At 41.7% G+C, this 21,732-nt stretch overlaps 1 protein-coding gene across 3 annotated transcripts in view; it reads left to right on the top strand.

The window, feature by feature from the left end:
- LRBA (LPS responsive beige-like anchor protein) overlaps positions 1–21,732 on the top strand; it is a 646,348-nt gene that overhangs the window by 529,040 nt on the left and 95,576 nt on the right. For all 3 annotated transcript variants that reach the window (XM_073642521.1, XM_073642520.1, XM_073642519.1), the window contains exon 47: positions 10,833–11,000. In XM_073642521.1, the coding sequence (XP_073498622.1) occupies positions 10,833–11,000 (168 nt within the window). The remainder of the gene's footprint in view (positions 1–10,832; positions 11,001–21,732) is intronic.

The raw sequence follows: 21,732 nt of genomic DNA, 5'->3' as shown, positions 1-21,732 counted from the left end.
CACGCCTAATCCCTATCCTGGTATGCATGGCACGCCTAATCCCTATCCTGGTATGCATGGCATGCCTAATCCCTATCCTGGTATGCATGGCACGCCTAATCCCTATCCTGGTATGCATGGCACGCCTAATCCCTATCCTGGTATGCATGGCACGCCTAATCCCTATCCTGTAATGTATGGCCCCCTTATCTTTATCCTGTTATGTATGACCCCCTCAGCGTTACCCTGGTATGTATGGTCCCCTCATCCTTACCCTGGTATGCATGGTCCCCCTAATCCCCATCAGGCTGCACATAAAAAAAATAAAAACTCATACTCTCCTTTCTTCTCTCCTCCAGCGCTGCGTCCTGTCTGCCTGCACTGATCTCTCCATGTGAGCCGCGCATGACGTCACTGCCATGCACGGCTCACAAGGAGAGATCAGCTGCCGAAAGTCAGTACTCCACACGCCGGGACTGTGTGTGCGGGGAGCAGTGACTTCAAGCTCCTTCATAGCCGGCACACAGCGTAGCCGCGCTGCGGCTCCTGCTGCTGCCGGGCTATCGCGTGTGCCCGCTTATTAAAGGGCATGAATATTCACCCCCTTTAACAGCGGGCACAGGCGATTCCGGCAGGAGCTGCAGCGCAGCTACACTGTGTGCCGCTATTAAGGAGCTCCTGCTGCTGCCGGAATCGCCTGTGCCCGCGTGGGCGTGGGGAGCAGTGAGTATTCATTTTCTTTAGCAGCGGGGACAGTGTAGGCTGCAGCAGGCCGCTGCTCCCTCCTGTGCCCCGCTCCTCCTCCGCTACCGCTTATCCCACACCCCACATATATATACATCCCCCCCCCAACATTTGGACTATAAGACGCACCTCCCATTTTCCTCCAAAATTTTGGAGGAAAAAAGTGCGTCTTATAGTCTGAAAAATACGGTATGTGTGTGTGTATATATATAGATAGATAGATAGATGGATATATATGTATACAGTTGAAACCAGAAGTTTACCTACACTATATAAAAAGACACATATTCATGTTTTCTCAATATCTGACATGAAATCAGAATAAACCTTTTCCGTTTTAGGTCAATTAGAATTACCATAATTTTTAATATTTGCCAAATGCCAGAATAAGGAGAGAGAGAGAATGTTTTAAGGCATTTTTATTACTTACTGCATAGTCAAAAGTTTACATACATTTCATTTAGTATTTGGTACCATTGCCCTTAAACTGAATGACTTGGATCAAACATTTGAGATATCTTCTTCCACAAGCGTCTCACAATAGTTGGTTGGAATGTGGGCCCATTCCTCCTGACAGAACTGGTGTAACTGATCCAGGTTTGTAGATCGCCTTGCTCGCACCTGGCTTTTCAGCTTTACCCATAGATTTTCAATAGGATTGAGATCAGGGCTTTGTGATGGCCACTCCAAAAAATTGACTTTGTTATCCTTAAGCCACTTTGTTATCATTTTGGCAGTATGCTTCGGGTCGTTGTCCATTTGGAAGACCCATTTCCGCCCAAGCTTTAACTTCCTGGCTGATGTCTTGAAATGTTCCTTCAGTATTGCCACATAATCTTCTTTTCTCATAATGCCATCTATTTTTTGAAGTGCACCTGTCCCTCCTGCAGCAAAACAACCCCACAACATGATACTGCCACCCCCCATGTTTCACAGTTGTGATGGTGGTCTTAGGCTTCCAAGATTCTCCCTTTTTCCTCCAAACGTCATTTTGCCCAAAAAGTTCAATTTTAGTTTCATCAGACCACAGGACCTGTCTCCAAAAATTAAGGTCTTTGTTCCTGTGTGCATTTGGCAAACATTAATCTGGCTTTTTTATGTTTCTTTTGGAATAATGGCTTCTTCCTGGCACAGTGATCTTTCAGCCCATGTTAATACAGTACTCGTTTCACTGTGGATATTAACACAATCTTACCAGCCTCCACTATCATCTTCACAAGGTCTTTTGCTTTTGTCCTTGGGTTAATTTGCACATGTCGGACCAAAGCACGTTCATCCCTGGGACACAGAACCCATCTCTTTCCTGAGCGGTATGATGGCTGGACTTTCCCATCTTGTTTGTACTTGCATAAAATTGTTTGTACAGATGAACGAGGCACCTTCAGGTAACTTGAAATTGTACCCAAGGATGAGCCAGACTTGTGCAAGACCACAATTCTCTTCTTGATATCTTGGCTGATTTCTTTAGACTTTCCCATGATGCTACACAAACGAGCATTGTGTTTCAGGTGTCCATTAAAATAAATCCACAGGTGTCTCTAATTAACTCAGATGTTGCCAAAAAAACTATCAGAAGTTTCCAAACACATGACATCATCATATGGGCAGTTCAGAATTGTTTAAAGGCATAGTAATCTTAGTGTATATAAACTTTTGACTTTGCAGTAAGTAATAAAAATGCCTTAAAACATTCTCGCTCTCATTATTTTGGCATTTGGCAAATATTAAATATTATGGTAATCCTAATTGATCTAAAACAGGAAAGGTTTATTCTGATTTCATGTCAGATATTGAGAAAAACATGCATATGTGTCTTTTTATATAGTGTATGTAAACTTCTGGCTTCAACTGTATATAGATAGATAGATATATACACAGATATACAGGGTGGTCCAAAAGTAGGTTGGCAGAAAGTGTAATAAGGTTATGAATGGGGAGATTTATCAAACATGGTGTAAAGTGAAGCTGGCTCAGTTGCCCTTAGCAACCAATCAGATTCCACTTTTCATTCCTCACAGACTCTTTGGAAAATGAAAGGTGGAATCTGATTGGTTGCTAAGGGCAACTGAGCCAGTTTCACAGATCTAGTTTTCACAGATAGATCTCCCCCAAATCTGTTTTCTTTTCAGATAACACATAATGGCAAATAATTTAAATACAGATCAAAGAAAATTGATTTTAACAGAGTATTGGAAATCTCAAAATGCTGAAACCGTTAGAGCAAATTGGGTTGAAACATTTGGTGCTCAAGCCCCAAAGAGACAAACCATTTACCGCATTTGTGACAAATTCAATGCCACTGGCTCAATCATTAATGCTCCAAAAACTGGTCGACCCAAAACCGTCTGTACAGAAGATAATAATCAACTTGTTGCTGAAACATTTGTTCAGAGTCCAAAAAAGTCCACCAGAAGATCCTCTTTGGAATTGGGAATTTCACGAGCTTCTATCATGCGAATCCTGAAATCTATTGGGTGGAAAGCTTATCGCCCTCGTCTAATTCATGGTTTATTGGAGGATGATCCAGACAGGCGGCTGCAATTTAGTGAGATTATGCTTAACGAAATTGAAGAAAATCCAGTAATTTTAGATAACATTATGTGGAGTGATGAAGCTTCTTTCAAATTATCCGGCCATATTAACAGACATAATTGTATTTACTGGTATAATGAGAACATGCATTTAACATTAGAGCTACAACTAAATGAGCCTGGCGTCAATGTTTGGGGTGGTATTTCAAGTTTTGGTGTTTTAGGACCAATATTTTTTGATGGAACAGTCACAGGAGATAAGTATCTCGAAATTCTAATGAATCAAGTTGTTCCCCAGTTACAGCAACAGCCTAATTCAAATGACCTTTATTTCCAACAAGATGGGGCCCCTCCACATTATTCAAGAGTAGTCCGCGAGTATCTTGATAAAACATTTCCTAATAAATGGATTGGCCGAAGAGGCCCACTTGATTGGCCGGCACGTTCACCAGGCTTGACCCCAATGGAATTTTTCTTTTGGGGAGTACTCAAGGACAAAGTTTATAGTCGAAAACAAAAAAGTGTCAGTGATTTGAAAAATTACATAAGAGATGCATTTCAAGAAATTAATACCCAAAGAGACTTGTGCAAAAAAGTTTGTCAAAGCGTAAGAGGCGGACTTCAAAGCTGTACAAATTGTAATGGAAAACTGTTTGAGCACCTGCGTTGATAAAATTTAAGGGCTTTTGTATTATTGTTCAGAATAAAATTTAATTGTCAATGTTATGCTTGTGTTAGTAAATATAATTTTATGTATAAATCAAAATAAATGTTATTATTTTCTGTCCACTTACTTTTGGATCACCCTGTATACACTGTGTGCAGAATTATTAGGCAAATGCATATTTTGATCACTTTGATACTTTTTATACATGTTGTCCTACTCCAAGCTGCATAGGCTTGAGAGCCAACTACCAATTAAGTAAATCTGGTGATATGCATCTCTGTAATGAGGAGGGGTGTTGACTAATGACATCAACACCCTATATAAGGTGTGCTTAATTACTAGGCAACTTCCTTTTCTTTGGCAAAATGGGTCAGAAGAGAGATTTGATGGGCTCTGAAAAGTCCAAAATTGTGTGATGTCTTGCAGAGGGATGCAGCAGTCTTGAAATTTCCAAACTTTTGAAGCCTGATCACCGAACAATCAAGCGTTTCATGGCAAATAGCCAACAGGGTCGCAAGAAGCGTGTTGGCCAAAAAAGGCGCAAAATAACTCATGAATTGAGGAAAATCAAGCGTGAAGCTGCCAGGATGCCATTCGCCACCAGTTTTGCCATATTTCAGAGCTGCAACGTTACTGGAGTATCAAAAAGCACAAGGTGTGCTATACTCAGGGACATGGCCAAGGTAAGGAAGGCTGAAAAACGACCACCTTTGAACAAGAAACATAAGATAAAATGTGAAGAATGGGCCAAGAGATATATTAAGACTGATTTTTCAAAGGTTTTATGGACTGATGAAATGAGAGTGACTCTTGATGGGCCAGATGGATGGGCCAGAGGCTGGATCAGTAAAGTGCAGAGAGCTCCACTCTGACTCAGACGCCAGCAAGGTGGAGGTGGGGTACAGATATAGGCTGGTATCATCAAAGATGAACTTGTGGGACCTTTTCGGGTTGAGGATGGAGTGAAGCTCAACTCCCAGACCTACTGCCAGTTTCTGGAAGACAACTTCTTCAAGCAGTGGTACAGGAAGAAGTCGGTATCGTTCAAGAAAAACATGATTTTCATGCAGGACAATGCTCCATCACATGCATCCAACTACTCCACAGCGTGGCTGGCCAGTAAATGTCTAAAAGAAGAAAAAATAATGACATGGCCCCCTTGTTCACCTGATCTGAACCCCATAGAGAACCTGTGATCCATCATAAAATGTGAGTTCTACAGGGAGGGAACACAGTACACCTCTCGGAACAGTGTCTGGGAGGCTGTGGTGGCTGCTGCACGCAATGCTGATTGAAAACAGATCAAGCAACTGATAGAATCTATGGATGGAAGGCTGTTGAGTGTCATCCTAAAGAAAGGTGGCTATATTGATCACTAATTTTTTTGTTTTTGCATGTCAGAAATGTTTATTTCTAAATTTTGTGCACTGATATTGGTTTACCTGGTGAAAATAAACAAGTGAGATGGGATTATATTTGGTTTTTATTAAGTTGCCTAATAATTCTGCACAGTAATAGTTACCTGCACAAGTCCTCCTAAGATAGTCAAATCTAAAAGAAAAAAACACTCCAACTTCCAAAAATATTAAGCTTGGTTATTTGAGTCTTTTGGGTTGATTGAGAACATAGTTGTTGATCAATAATAAAAATAATCCTCTAAAATACAACTTGTCTAATAATTCTGCACACAGTGTAGAGAGAGATGTATGTGTATATAGATAGATATATATAAATATATTTAGATATAGATCTGTGTGTATTTATATATAACTACCTCTTGAAGCTCATCAAGAGAATGCCAAGAGTGTGCAAAGCAGTCATCAAAGCAAAAGGTGGCTACTTTGAAGAACCTAGAATATAAGACATATTTTCAGTTGTTTCACACTTTGTTGTTAAGGATATAATTCCACATGTGTTAATTCATAGTTTTGATGCCTTCAGTGTGAATGTACAATTTTCATAGTCATGAAAATACAGAAAAATCTTTAAATGAGGTGTGTCCAAACTTTTGGTTTGTACTGTATGTGTGTGCGTATATATGTGTATATATATGTATAATATATATATAACACACACACACACACACACACACACACACACACACACACACACACACACACACACACACACACACACACGTACGTCGCGTGACCCATCACATGACTAAATGAAAGTAAGTATAATATTTATTTTTTATTTTATTCTTTTTTTTACAGGTACTATGGTACCTGGGTCCAGAGGAGAGTCTCCTCTTCTCCAAACCCGGGTACCATCCGCACATTGAACCTCATGTTATCCGCATGTACAGATGCAGTGATGCAGATTACATGCGTTCCAATGCAAATCAATGGCGGCAAAAACACCGCGATTCCGCAAAATAATTGGTAGTGCTGCGGATTTTTCCGCAGTGGAAATTTCCGCAGCATGTGCACAGCACATGCGGATTATCATTGGGGAAAATGGCAGACCTTCTACCAAGCGTGTTTTAAGCGTTTCTGCAGCGGAATTGCCGCTGCGGAAATGCTTAAAAAACGCATAGTGGGCACACAGCCTAAGAGTACTTATAGTGGATATAACTAGAAATATAGCTGAAAAGTAATCTACATTACAATGCACGACGGCTTAAACTAGTCAGTTAGGTGCTTATCCATAATAAAGTGAAAGTGCTAGATCCACCACACAAACCATGACTTACCTTTTGAGTAGGCTTTTTCCAGGGCTATCTGGAACAGCGAAGCCCTCGAAAAGTGACCCCATTTTGGAAACTATCTCAATCAAGGAGTTTATCTACAGGTATAGTGAATAATTTAAACCCTGCCTCTTAGAATTTTATAAGATTCGGCCGGGGAAATGAAAAATTATATTTTTACCACTAAAATGTTAGATGCAAGCTTTTAATTTTCACAAGGAATAATTTGTTAAAATTAACCCCACAATTTGTTGCCCAATTTATGAATCCAGTGATGCCCAATATCTGGTCCAAAGCTTCTGTTTGGCCATGCTGCAGGGCTTACAAGGGAATAAGCTCTATCTGACTTTTGGAGCTCGGATTTTGGTGAAATAAATTGCGGGAGCTAATTGCAGAGCCCCCGACATGCCAAAACATTAGAAACACCCCCCCCCTTCCTCAAAAGACCCTGTTTTGGAAATTATACCCCTCAATTAATTCATCTATGGATGCAGTGACTATTTTGGTTTCATGGTGTTTTCCAGAAAAAATGCTTGTAATGTGTATTGCAAATGAAAATTGCATATTCTACTTAGTGCCCTTATATTGTGCGCAGCTAGTGCTTCTGGAGACATGCACTCCGTAGGTGTAGGTTCTTTTTGCTACAGCAATGTCCTACATGTGGATGATGAGTGCGGTTTAGGCACACACTGCAGCTCAGCAGAGTGAGGGGCATTTGGATTTAGGAGTGCAGATTGTGCTGGATTGCTTTTTTATGGGTAGGGGATGTGTGTGATGTGGCTTCGCCTTGGAAAACCATAGCAGGTCCGCCGGGGTTTTAAAGATGCTGTGTGCACATACCCGTAATGGGATCTGAGCCTTAGACTGGAATCACACTAGTGTTTACCATCCGATGCGATATGCTAATGACACTTGGCTCAAACGCGGCTGTGAGCCAAGTGTCATTTTACTGCGCTCCGATTATCTCGCATGAGAGAATCGGAGCACAGGTGCGGAGGAGACGGACAAAGTAATTTCTCCATCTCCTCCATTGCTGGCATCCTCGATAATCGGACTGCACTACGATCACATCCCAGTCCAGTTCGATGTTTCGCAGCGCACTGATAGACTTGCATGGGTGAGTGCGATCCGATTCTTAGATGCACCCGCAGCTTGCTGTGATTGTTTTCTCATGCCGAATTCAGCTGAGAAAAAAATTGCAGATCTGCACTGCCCCATTGATTAACATTGGTCCAATTTATTCGCTTGTGTGAGCGAGCCTTCATACTGATTCTTGGGAGGCAGAATGAACAAATATGCAAAAGTAAAAGAATTGTTTTTGTTTTGTCACTTTTTTTTATGCCGTTCACCATGTGATATAAGTGATGAGGCTGCTATGGGCTTGTGGCCATACGATTGCAGTGATACCAAATTTTTATAGCTTTTTTTTCTTTGTTTTGTTACTTTTACATATAAAAACATTTTTTTCAACTTATTCTGAGGACCAAAACTTTTTATTTTTTTTATTTTTCTGCCGATTGAGCAGTGGGGTAGGTGGGCTTGTTTTGTTTTGTTTTTTCAAAACAATGACTCCTTGATGCAATTTGTTTTTACTTACAAATTTTTATTTTGTTACATTTTTTGTGACCGTATGATGAAAAAATTTTTTTTTTAATTCTTTTTATGAGCTTCACTATATGGGACAAATAATGTGACAGTTTAATTGTTTTGGTATTTCCATCTGTGGAGATACCAACTATGTGAATGTTTGTCCATTTTTTTTTTAATTTTTTTACATAAAACCTTCATTATTAGTGACAAAATATTTTTACTTGATATTTTGTGTGCCTTTTTTTGACAATTTATCTTTCACTATGTCCTACTACGGGATTTGAATATTTTACATGTTGTGATTGCGCTGGTCTCGTGAACTGTAGTGCATGAGAGCTGTCAGTTTTAGGGCAAGTTCAGATAGCTATAGATTCTCTCAATTAAGAGAATTGTGCTGATTATGCAAATCACACTCTGATCAGAGTTTGAGCACACTATGAGATGAAGATGGAGAAAAAAATGTCTCCATCTTCTCCATTGTGTCAGTTCGTGTAAATCGGACTGCACTCGGATATGCACTCAGATGGTTTCCACTAACTTAATGACTTTCTTGGCTGAGTGCGATCTAAATATCAAACTCGGGCATGCAGCAATTTTTTTCATCAAGCATACTATGTCCGAGCAAAAAATCGGACATATGCACAGACTAACATTGGTCTGAGTTTGATCCGATGTTTTGTCAGATCACACTCGGGCCAAAAATGTGGTCATCTGCACCTGACTTTACTCTGACACCTGGCTTGTCGGACCCTGTGTGTAGCAGGGCCTAACAGACCACCATAGCTGGCAGACCACAAGGTCATAACTTGGTCTTAGGGTTACTATAGTAATCATTGAGAGTCCACAGGGTAATGATGGAGATAACCAACTACATGCTGCTGTCACTATTGACAGCAACATTTATGAGGTTAAAAGGCCACGATTGGTCATAACACCACAATATAGAACCCTGCTGTAGTACCTGACAGTCAACGATCTTCTGTTTGACATCACTGAGCAGATCAGACCTGGAAATGCAGGCTAATCCAACCTGCTTCACTGTGATTGCTTCACAGACTGTGGTTTGTATCCTGGTGAAGAAATCTGATGATTTTGAAATGCGTAGATGATAAAACCATGTAAAGTTTTTGAGTCTCCTGTTATCTTCCTGGTTCCCATCAGCAGCGCAAAGGAACCACCTGTTCTTATCTTTTTGGTTACCTGTGTTTTTTTGTACCTGTGGATCTGCAGTAGCTGATCTTTTCAAAGCTCTAATATTGTTGTGTATTACACAACTCCACCAGGTGAGCAAATCTCTGCCCTCCATTGCACCCTTTACTACCTGATAAAACCCTATTTGCTTTTTTGTTCCCCAGCTTCCTTCTAACACGTCTCAGAAATGAAACTTCCATTAAGGAAATTTTAACACCACTTTTTAACATCACTTTGGCTTTTTTTTATTTTACCCCTGGAGTGACATCACTAATGCACGTTCCATGTCCCTTAGTTATATACTTACCAGCTTCCATCATCTGCTCTTTCCGACACCGCCCCAGTCCAGTTCTGCCATCATGTGACCACAGTTCCTGACTTACTGGAAGCCAGAGCTTACCGTCACAAGCTCTCAATTCAAGGCCTCATTCAGATTTCCAATTTTCGCATACGATTGCTCTCCATGATTTTTATGGATAGCACTCATACCTGTGATGGTCTATGGGGCAATTCACATTTCTTTGATACCTTACGGACTGAGCAGTCTGAAAAAAATTGCGGAGACATATCCGATTTTGATCCAAGGGTCAGATCAAAATCAGCAATTCAGGTCTATGGGTCAGTGAAAAAAATCAGACTTTACTAGAATGCCATCTGAAGGACTGGTTAATATGAGGAATTCATGTATAATAGGAGTTTGGACTCTCTATTATGGTTGTTGATTTTAGATATGTTTTTTAAACAATGAGACCCTTATCGTTTTGGCGCCAAGGGGTTCTTTGGCGGTCTTTTTTCATCCCATATGCTAATGTGTATATATATACATCCCACCATATGGTCAGCATTAGCTATGTACCTGAAGAAGTAAACTGGCAACTTCTTCATGGAGGAGCGCGGTTCGTAACGGCACCAACTTCATCCTAACACAAAAGATAAACTGGTCAGTGCTGGAAACATAAGATGGTGGCTGGTTAGTATATTACTAGACAGGGAACATGCATTAGTGATAACATTCCAGTGGGGAAATAAGAAATAGAAACACCGGAGTGATGATTTAAGCTGAAATCCCAAACTATATTAAAGATCTAAAACATTTTGTAGTTTCTAAACGGACTAGTGTAAAATCTTTCATGTTTTCAACGCTAGTACACTGCGTCCTGAATTTATAAAATCTTTATGACGTTATGTAGCCAGCAATTTATTTGTAAGTTGTATGCTCCCGTCCTGGAAAAAAAACTAAGTATAGGTTACAAGAGACTAAAAACTTATTTTCCAGAGCCAGAAATCGCTGACTGTAAGATTTTGTGTATACCTTCAGTTGCTTCAACTAATATATACATATATCTATATAGATATATATACATGTAGTTTAATCATTGTGTGTTTTTAATATTTTTTACTTCCATACATTGTTCACAATGTCTTTCTACCTTTGTTGCAGGCCTTGGAAAGTGAATTTGTTTCTTGCCAGCTCCACCAGTGGATTGATCTTATATTTGGCTACAAGCAGCAGGGTCCTGAAGCTGTTCGAGCTCTAAATATATTCTACTATTTGACATATGAAGGCACTGTCAACCTTAGCTCTATAGCAGATCCTATCCTGAGAGAGGTATGTTGTTTTATGTTTGTGTCCATCAATATAACTTTTATGTAACTATTGAAATTTGCTTTTTAAAAAGTCCATATAGTGTCTAATGCCGGAGATCAGATTGTGTGGACGTGAGAATTTGTTGGTGTTCCTGTCTTTCATTTTCATTCTTTTTTTATTAAACAGAAAACATTAACTTTACAGTTAATCTTATTATTATTATTATTATTTTGTAAATGAGAATTTAAAATAATTTTTAAAGCCAGAAACAAGCACTGAGCAAAAAGGTTGGATGTGACCCTAAGTAATTTGTCATCTGACCAAGTGACTTATTTAAGTTATTTAATCCACTATACAATGTTCTAAAAAAAAATTTTTTCACAACATTTTGTACATAAACTACCTAACATGTACAGTCTTAAAAGAGGACCTTTCACCAAATTTTTCATGTTGAACTGGACACATAATGTAATAATGGCTGTTGAGCGGAATAAAACTTTTTTTTTTAATTTCGTTTGTTGCCAAAAACCTCTGGACTCTGATCATGCATTATCACGCGTCTTTCTGCACTTCTATGCTGCTGCTTGCTTTTGATTGGTCAGCATCATACAGGAGGCAGAAGTACACACCCCAGTGAAAATTATCTATTATACTGACTTGGACTTAACTAAAGTTAACTTACTAGGTGCCCAAATATTTGATTGCTAATATCTCCGCAATGGAGAGGCGAAATTAAACAAAACAGAAAACTTTATTCTGCATAAACTGACCTGCGGTGCATGTTTCAAATCCTCAGCGGGTCAATTTCTCTTGTGGGTACGCTGAGTTTTATGTGCTGATTTTCCCCATAGACTGGTATTAGATGTGGAAAATCCGCAGGTAAAAAACACACATGCATTTTAAGTGCATCTCCTCAGTGGAAATAACGCAAGTAATCCAAAATCTTTCCCCGTGAGACGCTGTTTTTAGCAAGGAAGTTGTTAGCCCTCCAGTAGATGGGCAATACCTGCCCAACCTTAAAGTCCTTGATTGATTGAATTAGTCAATTCAATAATACCTTACAAAAGTACAGTCTACCAAAATAGAGGTTGTCCAGAGAAATTTTATAAGATATGGGATTTCTGGAATTCATCTCCTCTTTGACACGCCCAACTAATATAAACCAGCATGATATTCTCTACTAATAGGCTGTGTGCCCACGATGCGTTTTTCAAGTGTTTACGCTGCGGAATTTCCGCAGCGTAAACGCTTGGGAACCGTTTGGTAAACCTTCCCCCATGGTCTCCAATGCAATTCCGCACTTTCAATGCCCATGATGCGGATTTGCTGCGCTCAAAAATCCGCAGCATGTCCATTAATTTTGCGGAAGCGCTGCGTTTTCGCCGCCATTGACTTGCATTAGAACGCGCCAATTCCGCAAGACTGCATCTGTACTTGCTTAATTGGCGCGTTCTAATGTGCGGATGGTACCCGGGTGTGGAGGAGAGGAGACTCTCCTCCACACCCAGGTACCATAAAAAAAAGAATAAAAAAAAAATAAAGATGATATTCACCTTCCGACGGCCCCCGGATTACTTCTCTTCGCTTGCTGACAGATCGCACAGGACTGAAGGACCTGCGCTGACGTCACAGTCATGTGACTGCAGGTCTTTTCAGTACCGCGATCTGACGGCAGCCAGCACAGGAGCACAGCAAGTCTCGGGGGCCATTGGAAGGTAAGTATTAGTTTATTTTTTTATTTTTAACCACTCTCTCGGGTCACACTATATAAATCCATGCCTTTTGCATGGATTTATATAGTGTGACTTAGTTGTCACAAGCACTTTCCAAGTGATGCTAATCGCTTGGAAAGCGCTTGTCAATCCGCATGCGGAAATGCCAGTGAATAGCGCTTCATTTCTGCATGTCCCTGGCAGGAAAACGCATGTACAATCCGCATGCGTTTTTTTCTGCCAGGGAGATGCAGAAATTCTCAGGAAAAAATCCTGAGCATTTCTGCATCGTGGGCACATAGCCTTACACTGTAATCTAAGAAGGTGATTCCTCTTTTTTGTTCCTTTTTTCCACAGCATGTTGTTTGTTAGTTGTTGTTACTCTGTCACTCAAGGTGTAGGAAAGCAAGGTGCAAGGGGGAAAAGGAGGCCCAGACTCTAGGGAAAGGGGGTAGTGGAGACCTCCTAGGCTGACCTTATATCACCCTGTCTCCCCTAACGTCCCTATTTTGGTTCCGCACCAGTCACCACACAGGAACTTCACCCGGTCTTTCCCTGGCACTTGGCCCTGGCTAGGGAAGGGAGGGGATGAGCTCTAGTCGATCCCCACTGACAACTAAAGACGACAAGGGGGAGTTAAAGATTAACTTTAGTCGACTTCAGAGAGATGAACAGACGTCCTCTTAGCACCAAAGAGGAAATAGTAATGCTCTTGCTCCAAGCCTTCACAAGGGGTCATGTGAGTATCGCCGGAACCTCCCTCTAGCAAACAGCTGGTATTTATACACCCAGGCCAGGGTGTTAATTAGCAAGAGCAAGGTAGCCGCTGGGTTCTAGAGAGACAGCTTCTAAGAAGGTGTCTGTAATGCCAAACGAAGGGATCTCCAACCAACTGCATGGCGACGGTCTGTCACTTCTGACACACCCGTGACATCCTCTTTGTTTTAGGATTAAAGTTTTAGACTTTCATTCTAGTAGAATATTCTGGTTTTCAGGGCCATATTTTGTGTTCATGCTGCCCTAGGCACTTTAAGTTTCCATGCCCCCTACTGGTAAGTCAGACTAAGGGTATTATGTGCACTCGACATCTATTTCAGGCGTTTCCGCTCTTTTACCCACCTGAAAAAGCTCTAAATAAACTCTAAAAAGATAGAACATATGCACTGCAGTATAGAAATTACTTGCTGATCATATGTTCAGTCTTTTCAGCTTCTTTTAACAGCTTCAGGTTTCCAAAGATGTGAAGTGGTTGAACGAAGTGATCCGACCATTCATTAGGCGGCTTAAACTTGGAAGCTGCTCGCCACTAGTTTATGTAATACAATTAAAGTAAAAACTGGTCCCCAAAAGATGACTGAAAAGAAGCAAAAAAAAAAAAACCTTTAGCACAATATACACCAGCGTGTCCCGAAGAATCTTCTGCCTGAAAAACTCATTAAATTTGCAGAAGCTTAAAAGACATTGTGCGCCCGTATCCTTTAGATAGTAGTTAAGCCCGCGCATACACAGACTAAAATTGTCCGAATCCGTCAATATCGACAGGTTCTGCTGAAAGTCTAATGTGTATAGGTGCTCTTGGCTGATGTCCAGGGAGATCCTTATGTTCTCTAAATCAGAGGTCCCCAACCTTTTTTGCACCATGGACCGGCTTTAAGCAAGACCAGTTTTCCACGGCCCGGTGGGGGTGGGGGCGGGGCTTTGGTCATATGGGGGTGGGGTTATGGAGGGGTGGAGCTGTATGGGGAGGATGCTGGCGGGACCTCGGTGTACAGCGCTGCTAAGTAGCAGCATTGTACATTGAGCGTCAGTGTATACAGCGCTGCTGCTTAGCAGCGCTACACACTGAACACCGGTACCGGGAGCCGCGTCACTGAAGCCAGTCTGCTGCCCCAGCACGCCCCACATAACATGTTCTGCCGGGGGCGTGTCAGTGAGGAGAGCCTGCCGCCCCACCCCGTCAGGAACACACCATGCTGTGCAGGAGGGCCGCGTCACTAAGACCCGCCCGACGCCCCACCCCGTCCTGCATAATGTTCTCTGCCGGGAGCTGCGAGCTGTCACGGCTATGGCAGAAAACATTATAAATCCACACAGAGCGAGCTCTGACCAGGCGTAGGGCCGCGGAGCTAGCTGTCAGCGGCGCCGCGGACCGGCTGAAAAACCCCAACGGCCCGGTCCTGGTCCGCGGACCGGCGGTTGGGGACCTCTGCTCTAAATGATAAGCCTCCAGAGATGTCTGGCAGCGGCTCTTATAGAGAACACAGAAACGCTTGGCAAAGTGAGCACTCCTGTATATGAGAAAGTTGGGGCGAGATAGCTGCTGGCCAAGTGATCAGACAGCCGTCTATAATGTATAGGGAATTAGTTAAACACTTGTTCAGCTGACAAATACGGTCTAATTCAGATGGCTGTATTTTCAGTTCCGCACACTGAACCTGTAATGATCAAGTATCATGCTTAATAAATTAAAGATTCCAACATCTACATTGAAAATTCACCAGAACCACCATCAGTACGCAACTACATTACCAGAACTATTATCAGCACATAAATACAATCACCAGAATCACCACAAGTAGATAAATACATTACTAAGATTAGTACTGCAATGTTAGGTTAACCACCCTCAGCACATGAATACATGATAATAATAATTTTTATTTCTATAGCACCAACATATTCTGCAGCACTTTACATTTTATAAGGCACTTGAACAGACAATAAAGACATTAGAGTGACACGTAAATCAGATAGCAAAAGGAGTGAGGTCCCTGCTGCTCGCAAGCTTGCAATCTATGAGGAAATAGGGGAGACACGAAAGGTGAATAATAAAAAATGCTTGTATTGTACGGTGCGGCCATCAATAAAATACATTAGGGGATTCAAATAGCGTTGCATGAACCGGTCACCAGCCAGTATCAGTACAAGTGCAGGCACAGAGGTCTAATACATCACCACAACCATCGTCAGTACATGACAACAACACCAGAACAATCATCAGTACAGAAATACAGCACCAGAACCACCGTCCGTAGATATATACTTCACCAAGATTAGTACAATGATCACTTGCAATGTCAGGTTAGCCCCCAGTCATACACTTGTATCGCATGAAACTTCAACTTCCAGAATGTCCTTAACAATGGCGAGAAGATTATTAGAATTAATATTACTAACCATCATCAAACTGTGGACCATACAAGAACCACAGTCAGTACTGATTAGATGCAGGCCGAAGCACTTGTAAACATTTAAAGAATAACTTAAAGGAGTGGGCCCAAGGCCAAGTAATTTTCATTCTATATATTTAGTGTCATAGTCTAAACTATTTTCAAATATACTGGTATTAAAAATTTCATATCCTTCCTTAAATACACTATCTAACGACTTTTCTTTCTTGTTTTATACTTCCTTTTTAATGATGCTTCGTTTGAGAATCCCAGTGCATGCTGGGGATACCCATACAAAGCGTCATCAAGGGGAAGAGGCTGCGGTCACTGCCGCAGCCTCTACCCCTCCCTAAAATTAAGTGTCATCAGTGACGCTCATTTCAGGGACTGGGGTAGTCCCTGCGCGCTGTACACAATGACAGCGTGCCTTTGTTGCTGGCTCAAATCAGTGGTAATGAGCCAGCAACAGAGCAGTGTCAGAATACCCGGCGTGCAGAGACCAACACCGCCCTCACAAATGACGTCGCTGGTCTTTGCGAAGGGAAAGGACTGGCCCAGCCCCTGAAATGAGCATCACTGATGGCGCTTTGATTCAGGGAGGGGGCAGAGGCTGCGGCAGTGACCGCAGCCTTTGCCTCCTGATAACTCCTGGTTTGAGTATCCCAGCATACACTGGGATTCTAAAATGAAGAGTCATCAAAAAGGAAGTGGGGAAAAAAAATAGAAAAGCAATTAGTGTAGTTAGGGAAGGACAGGAAATTTTTAATGCAAGTACATTAGAAAATAGTTTCGATTATGGCACTAAATAGATAGGGATTTAGAATGAAAATTACTTTGCCTTCGGAGCATCTTTTTAACTTTTGGGAGATATCTTTTATGTTTTGGGTCCATAAATTCTGAGCAGGTTGGTGCAGCAATGTGTGCGGAGACCCCCGCTGATTTGCTCAAAAGACCTCTTAGAAGTGCACCGCTCAGGAGACTGAACTATGACTTTCTACTGCATCCATTCTGCTCTGTATGCTCTTCTGTCTCATGAGCTGCGCTTTTCTAAAGTCTTTTGAGCGATTGGTAGGGTGCGAGGTTCCCCCACACACCTGATCAGAATTAATGACCCTAAAACATATAAAATAATCTCTCAAACGTTTACTCTTTCAAGTGCATTTACACTGCAGTCGATAATCGGTCTACCTAAACAGGCTGTCAATCACCCTATACAGGAGAAAAACATTTGTTTGTGTGAAATTTTTAAGCTTACTTAAAGGGAGACTGTCACCCACAAAATGCCAATTAAACTGCATAAACATTTATAATAGCGAACGTAGCCCATACAAAAATCATACCAGGTGTATACAATTTAACTTAACATTTGCTGAAAAATCCACGTTTATCTAATATGCAAAGGAGGGCGCTTCAGTGCACCCTTGGTGTGGTCTATGCCTTGCTGCACTGATATGCCCTAATATTTGCATATTAACCGTAGTCCCTTGTATTGATTGACAGCGGTCCATTGAAAACAGTGAGTGCTCCAAGTGACATTGCGGGAGTGCACACAGTGTGGTTATGGACGTGCTCTGATGCGTGGATCCTGCCTGTCTGTGGTCGCCGCACCTGGAAGTGTAGTGAGTAACTTCAGGGAGGACAGCACCATGTGACATGTTCATGCTGTCTGTTCACTTAAACACCCGTCATCCTCCTCATTGAAGCTGCTCTAGCGGCTGCCAGAGACGGGCAGGAACCAGAAATGAGAACGCACCTGCAACCACATTATGTGCACAGCCACAATGACACTTGGAGTGAAGTAGCCTCTTACCAATGGAGCGCTGTCAATCAACACAGGAAATTGGCTTAAAAAACAAATAGATGGGTGCAATATTTTGGTGCACCATAGGCACGCCAAAAAAGCACCAATGTGCCCTCATTTGCATAAAAAAAATAATGTTTTTCATTATTAGTTTAAAATGTATATGCCTGGTTTGATTTTTATAGGGGCTACGTTCCCTAAAGAAATGTTTATGTAGGCACCCTTTAAATATCATCTTTCTCGACAGCACATTGTCCTGTGATCACATGCTACCAAGAACAATAATATTCTGTATGCACAGGACGATCATGTAAAGATCATCCTGTGCACATGAAAGTGCGGTCACAGACTGTCTAAACAGGCTATTAAAGACTGACAATCTGCTTGATCAGCAGTCATTTAAAATCTGCATTTAGCTAATGTATTTAGCCACTCTTAGATCTAGGTACCTCACAGGTCCTTGTGCCATGATGATTTTTCCCATCACAGCTCATCACTGCAGATCTCCATCTTCTCCGCTCTTCTGCAGCACATCCCGACATGGTGCCCTTAAAAATAAGTGTCATTATAATGTTCCTGAATCAAAACAACCACCCATGCTGTGCCCCAAATTAGCCCAATGCTGTGCCCCCGAATGAATAACTGCCCCTCGCTGTGATCCCTGCACAAGAAATGACCCCAACTGTTTCTCTGTTAGTAAATTGCCTCCACACTGTCCTTTCCTATGACCACCACACCGTCCACACTTCTATACTATGACCACCACGCCGTCCACACTTCTATACTATGACCACCACGCCGTCCACACTTCTATACTATGACCACCACGCCGTCCACACTTCTATACTATGACCACCACGCCGTCCCCTTTCTATACTATTACCACCACACCGTCCCCTTTCTATACTATGACCACCACGCCGTCCCCCTTTTATACTATGACCACCACGCGTCTCCCTTTATATACTATGACCACCATACCATCCCCCCTTCTATACTATGACCACCACACCGTCCCCCTTATGAATTCTACCAATCACACCCTCCTCACTTATGAACTAAAATTTTCACATTGTCCCCACCCCATGCTGCCTCCTCTTTGAACTGTCTCCCTCACGATTGCCTTCTCCATACTGAGCCCCATTTTTCCACATATTACCCCCCCATGCAGCCTTCTTTTTCATTATTACCCCCCCATGCAGCCCCTTTTTCACTTATCACCCCCATGCAGTCCCCTTTTTCACATATCACCCCCCTTATGCAGACCCTTTTTCACAGATATCCCATTCAGCCACCTGTATCTTCAGCACAAAGAGTGCTTACCTGGCTGCTCCCGGCTTTGGCGGAGTCTTACTCCGTAATGTTGGCAGCGTGATGAGGTAAACTCATCTGGCTGCCCTGGCGTCAGGAGCATGCACACGCCAGGTCAGGGAGCTAATTAAAGCTCCACTGACCCTGAAAGTGCTGGAGCGCACGGACTTTCATTTGCATTATTGTCTTAAAGACGCTAATACCAATGAATACAGGGAGACCTCCGTCCGCAAAGATTCTGGTTTTCTTATGGAGCCTGGGGAGAGGAGGGTAGATTTAAAAAATATATATATATATATATGACGCCACTGCCCTATGCACAGGGCATCCGGTGCCTAATAGCAAATACGGGCCTGCCGGAATTGCATATTGTCGCTATGTATGTTTACGAGACCTTTTGACTTTATTCTTGCACTTCTTAGTACTTGGGAAACAATGATATCTATACAAAAAAGATTCAACACAATCTATATTTCATTTGAACTTAATTGAAATACAAGTTATGCATCAGACTTACTGTAATACTATGTTATAGTCTGATTGTATGTAACGATATGTACCTGTTTATAGTAATTGTTTAAAAAAAATAATTAAAAATGCATATAATTCACACATTACTATATCAATATAGTTTGTCAAAGCCAAACACCAGGAATTATCAAAAACAAAGCATTTTTGTGTAACCCCTTAGTGACGGAGCCAATTATGTCCTTAATTACCAAACCAAATTTTATAAATCTGACCACTGTCACTTTATGAGGTAATAACTCTGGAACGCTTCATCTGATTCTGAGAGAGTTTTTTTGTGACGTATTGTACAGTTATTGTATAGTTAATAAATAACATTTCCCACATGTCTACTTTACATCAGCACAATTTTTTCAACTGTTTTTTTGTTATGAAGTTATAAGGGTTAAAAATTTGACCAGCGATTTCTCATTTCTCCAACTAAATTTACAAAACATTTTTTTAGGGACCACATCACATTTGAAGTGACTGTGAGGGGCCTTTATGACAGAAAATACCCAAAATTGACACCATTCTAGAAACTGCACCCCTCAAGGTGCTCAAAGCCACATTCAAGAAGTTTATTAACCCTTCACGTGCTTCACACCAACGTGCAAGTAAAAAATAAACATTTAACTATTTCACACAAATGTCACACTATTTCACACAAATCAGACCCCAATTTTTTTTATTTTCGCAAACAAGAGATAATGGACCATAAAATTTGTTGTGCAATTCCTCCTGAGAATGCCGATACCCCATATGTGAGGGAAAATCAATGTTTGGGCACACAGCATGGCTCGGAAGGGAAGGAGCGCCATTTGACTTTTTCAATGGGGGGTTTGATTTTTTTTTTTTTTCTTTTTCTTTTGATCACTGTGATAGGGTTTATCACAGTGATCAAAAGGAACCAATAGGGAAAATTCTCTATTGTTGCCGGGTACCAGCCTGCAGATCTCGGCAGGCGCACTGCTCATGCGCCCGCCATTCTTTTTTACTGGAAGATGACGGAGGGCTGGAGGATGGATCAGGAGATCTGGGGCATGGTAGAGGTACCGGGAGGGCTCGGGGGGCTTAATTTCTCTCTCCTCTGACATGTATATCATGTCAGAGGAGAGAGAAATGATTGTAACCGCGGGCACACTTTTTTTTTTTCTTGATCACCGTTATTCACTGGATAACTGTAATCATGTGAGCAGGGACCGGAAAAAACGGCCCTGATCATGTTCTCCAGGGTCCCAGCTAACCCCGGTAGCTGAGACCCTGGAGATTTTCCAACTCTGGTGGGCGCTACACTGTTATTCCTCAGCGCCTTTAATCAGTGGCGCTGAGAAATAGGTATCCTTAACCGCCGCCGTGAAAAGGCGTATCGGCGGTCGTTAAGGGATTAAACCATGACATATCAACAAGCCACAAAAAACTCTGCTTCAAAAGCGTGATAAAAACGCAGTAAAAAAGCAGGTAACCTAATTAACTTAATAGGTGCAGAAAAACTGCAACATGAAAACCTCATCTTAGGAATGTAGCCTAAAGGTCTGCTTCAAGGCCTACATAAACATTAGACTAATGTTAACCGAACCTGCCAATATCTGCGGGATTGGCTGGCAGTCCGATTTTGTATGGGGGCTTCCTGATTGCCCCTTACACATTATGTGAGGGAAGAGAAATATCCGGCATGTTAGATTTTGGAAAGTCTGACAGTGATTCTACCATTGAAAACACTGGAGCACTTTGCTCAGCTGACTGCTCCTGTCTGTGGGAGAGTCTGGGGAGAGAGCTACTTGCTGAACAGTCGTTCAGCTGACAAATATCAATTTTGTATGGGGAACTATAGTAGAAAAGGACCAGCTTGTTTTACATAAGTAAATCTAGTCATAGACTTGAAGTTGACATCGTCAGCCCAGCCATCCCTATTAATGTACACCATTGACCATGGTATCTCAAAAAAAGTTGTAAAACAAAACCCAGATAAGACTCATCCAATCATTATTTCTTATGATAGCACTTGGGAGGTGTGGTAGGGTTTGCGACTGCTCCAAAATGAGTGTTTATGAAACTGTCCTAGAGCTAAACTGGCCCCAAACATTGAAAGTTTCCCCCTCTTTTAAGCCATGTCCACAAGTATTATGAAAAATTAGGTACAGTTACAGGGTAAGCCTTTGCAATGGAGAGTTAATGAACACATTATTTTTTCCCTGTCTTTTGTTCTTTTTCCAGAACACTGATAGTGTAACATGGATGGGGGGATTCAA

This window comes from Phyllobates terribilis, unplaced genomic scaffold, assembly GCF_046119375.1.
Source record: "Phyllobates terribilis strain yellow unplaced genomic scaffold, ASM4611937v1 Scaffold_1__5_contigs__length_1240528914, whole genome shotgun sequence".
In the NCBI taxonomy this organism is placed as follows: domain Eukaryota; kingdom Metazoa; phylum Chordata; class Amphibia; order Anura; family Dendrobatidae; genus Phyllobates; species Phyllobates terribilis.
The sequence above is the reverse complement of the archived record's forward strand: the minus strand, read 5'-3'. Positions and strand labels throughout refer to the sequence as shown.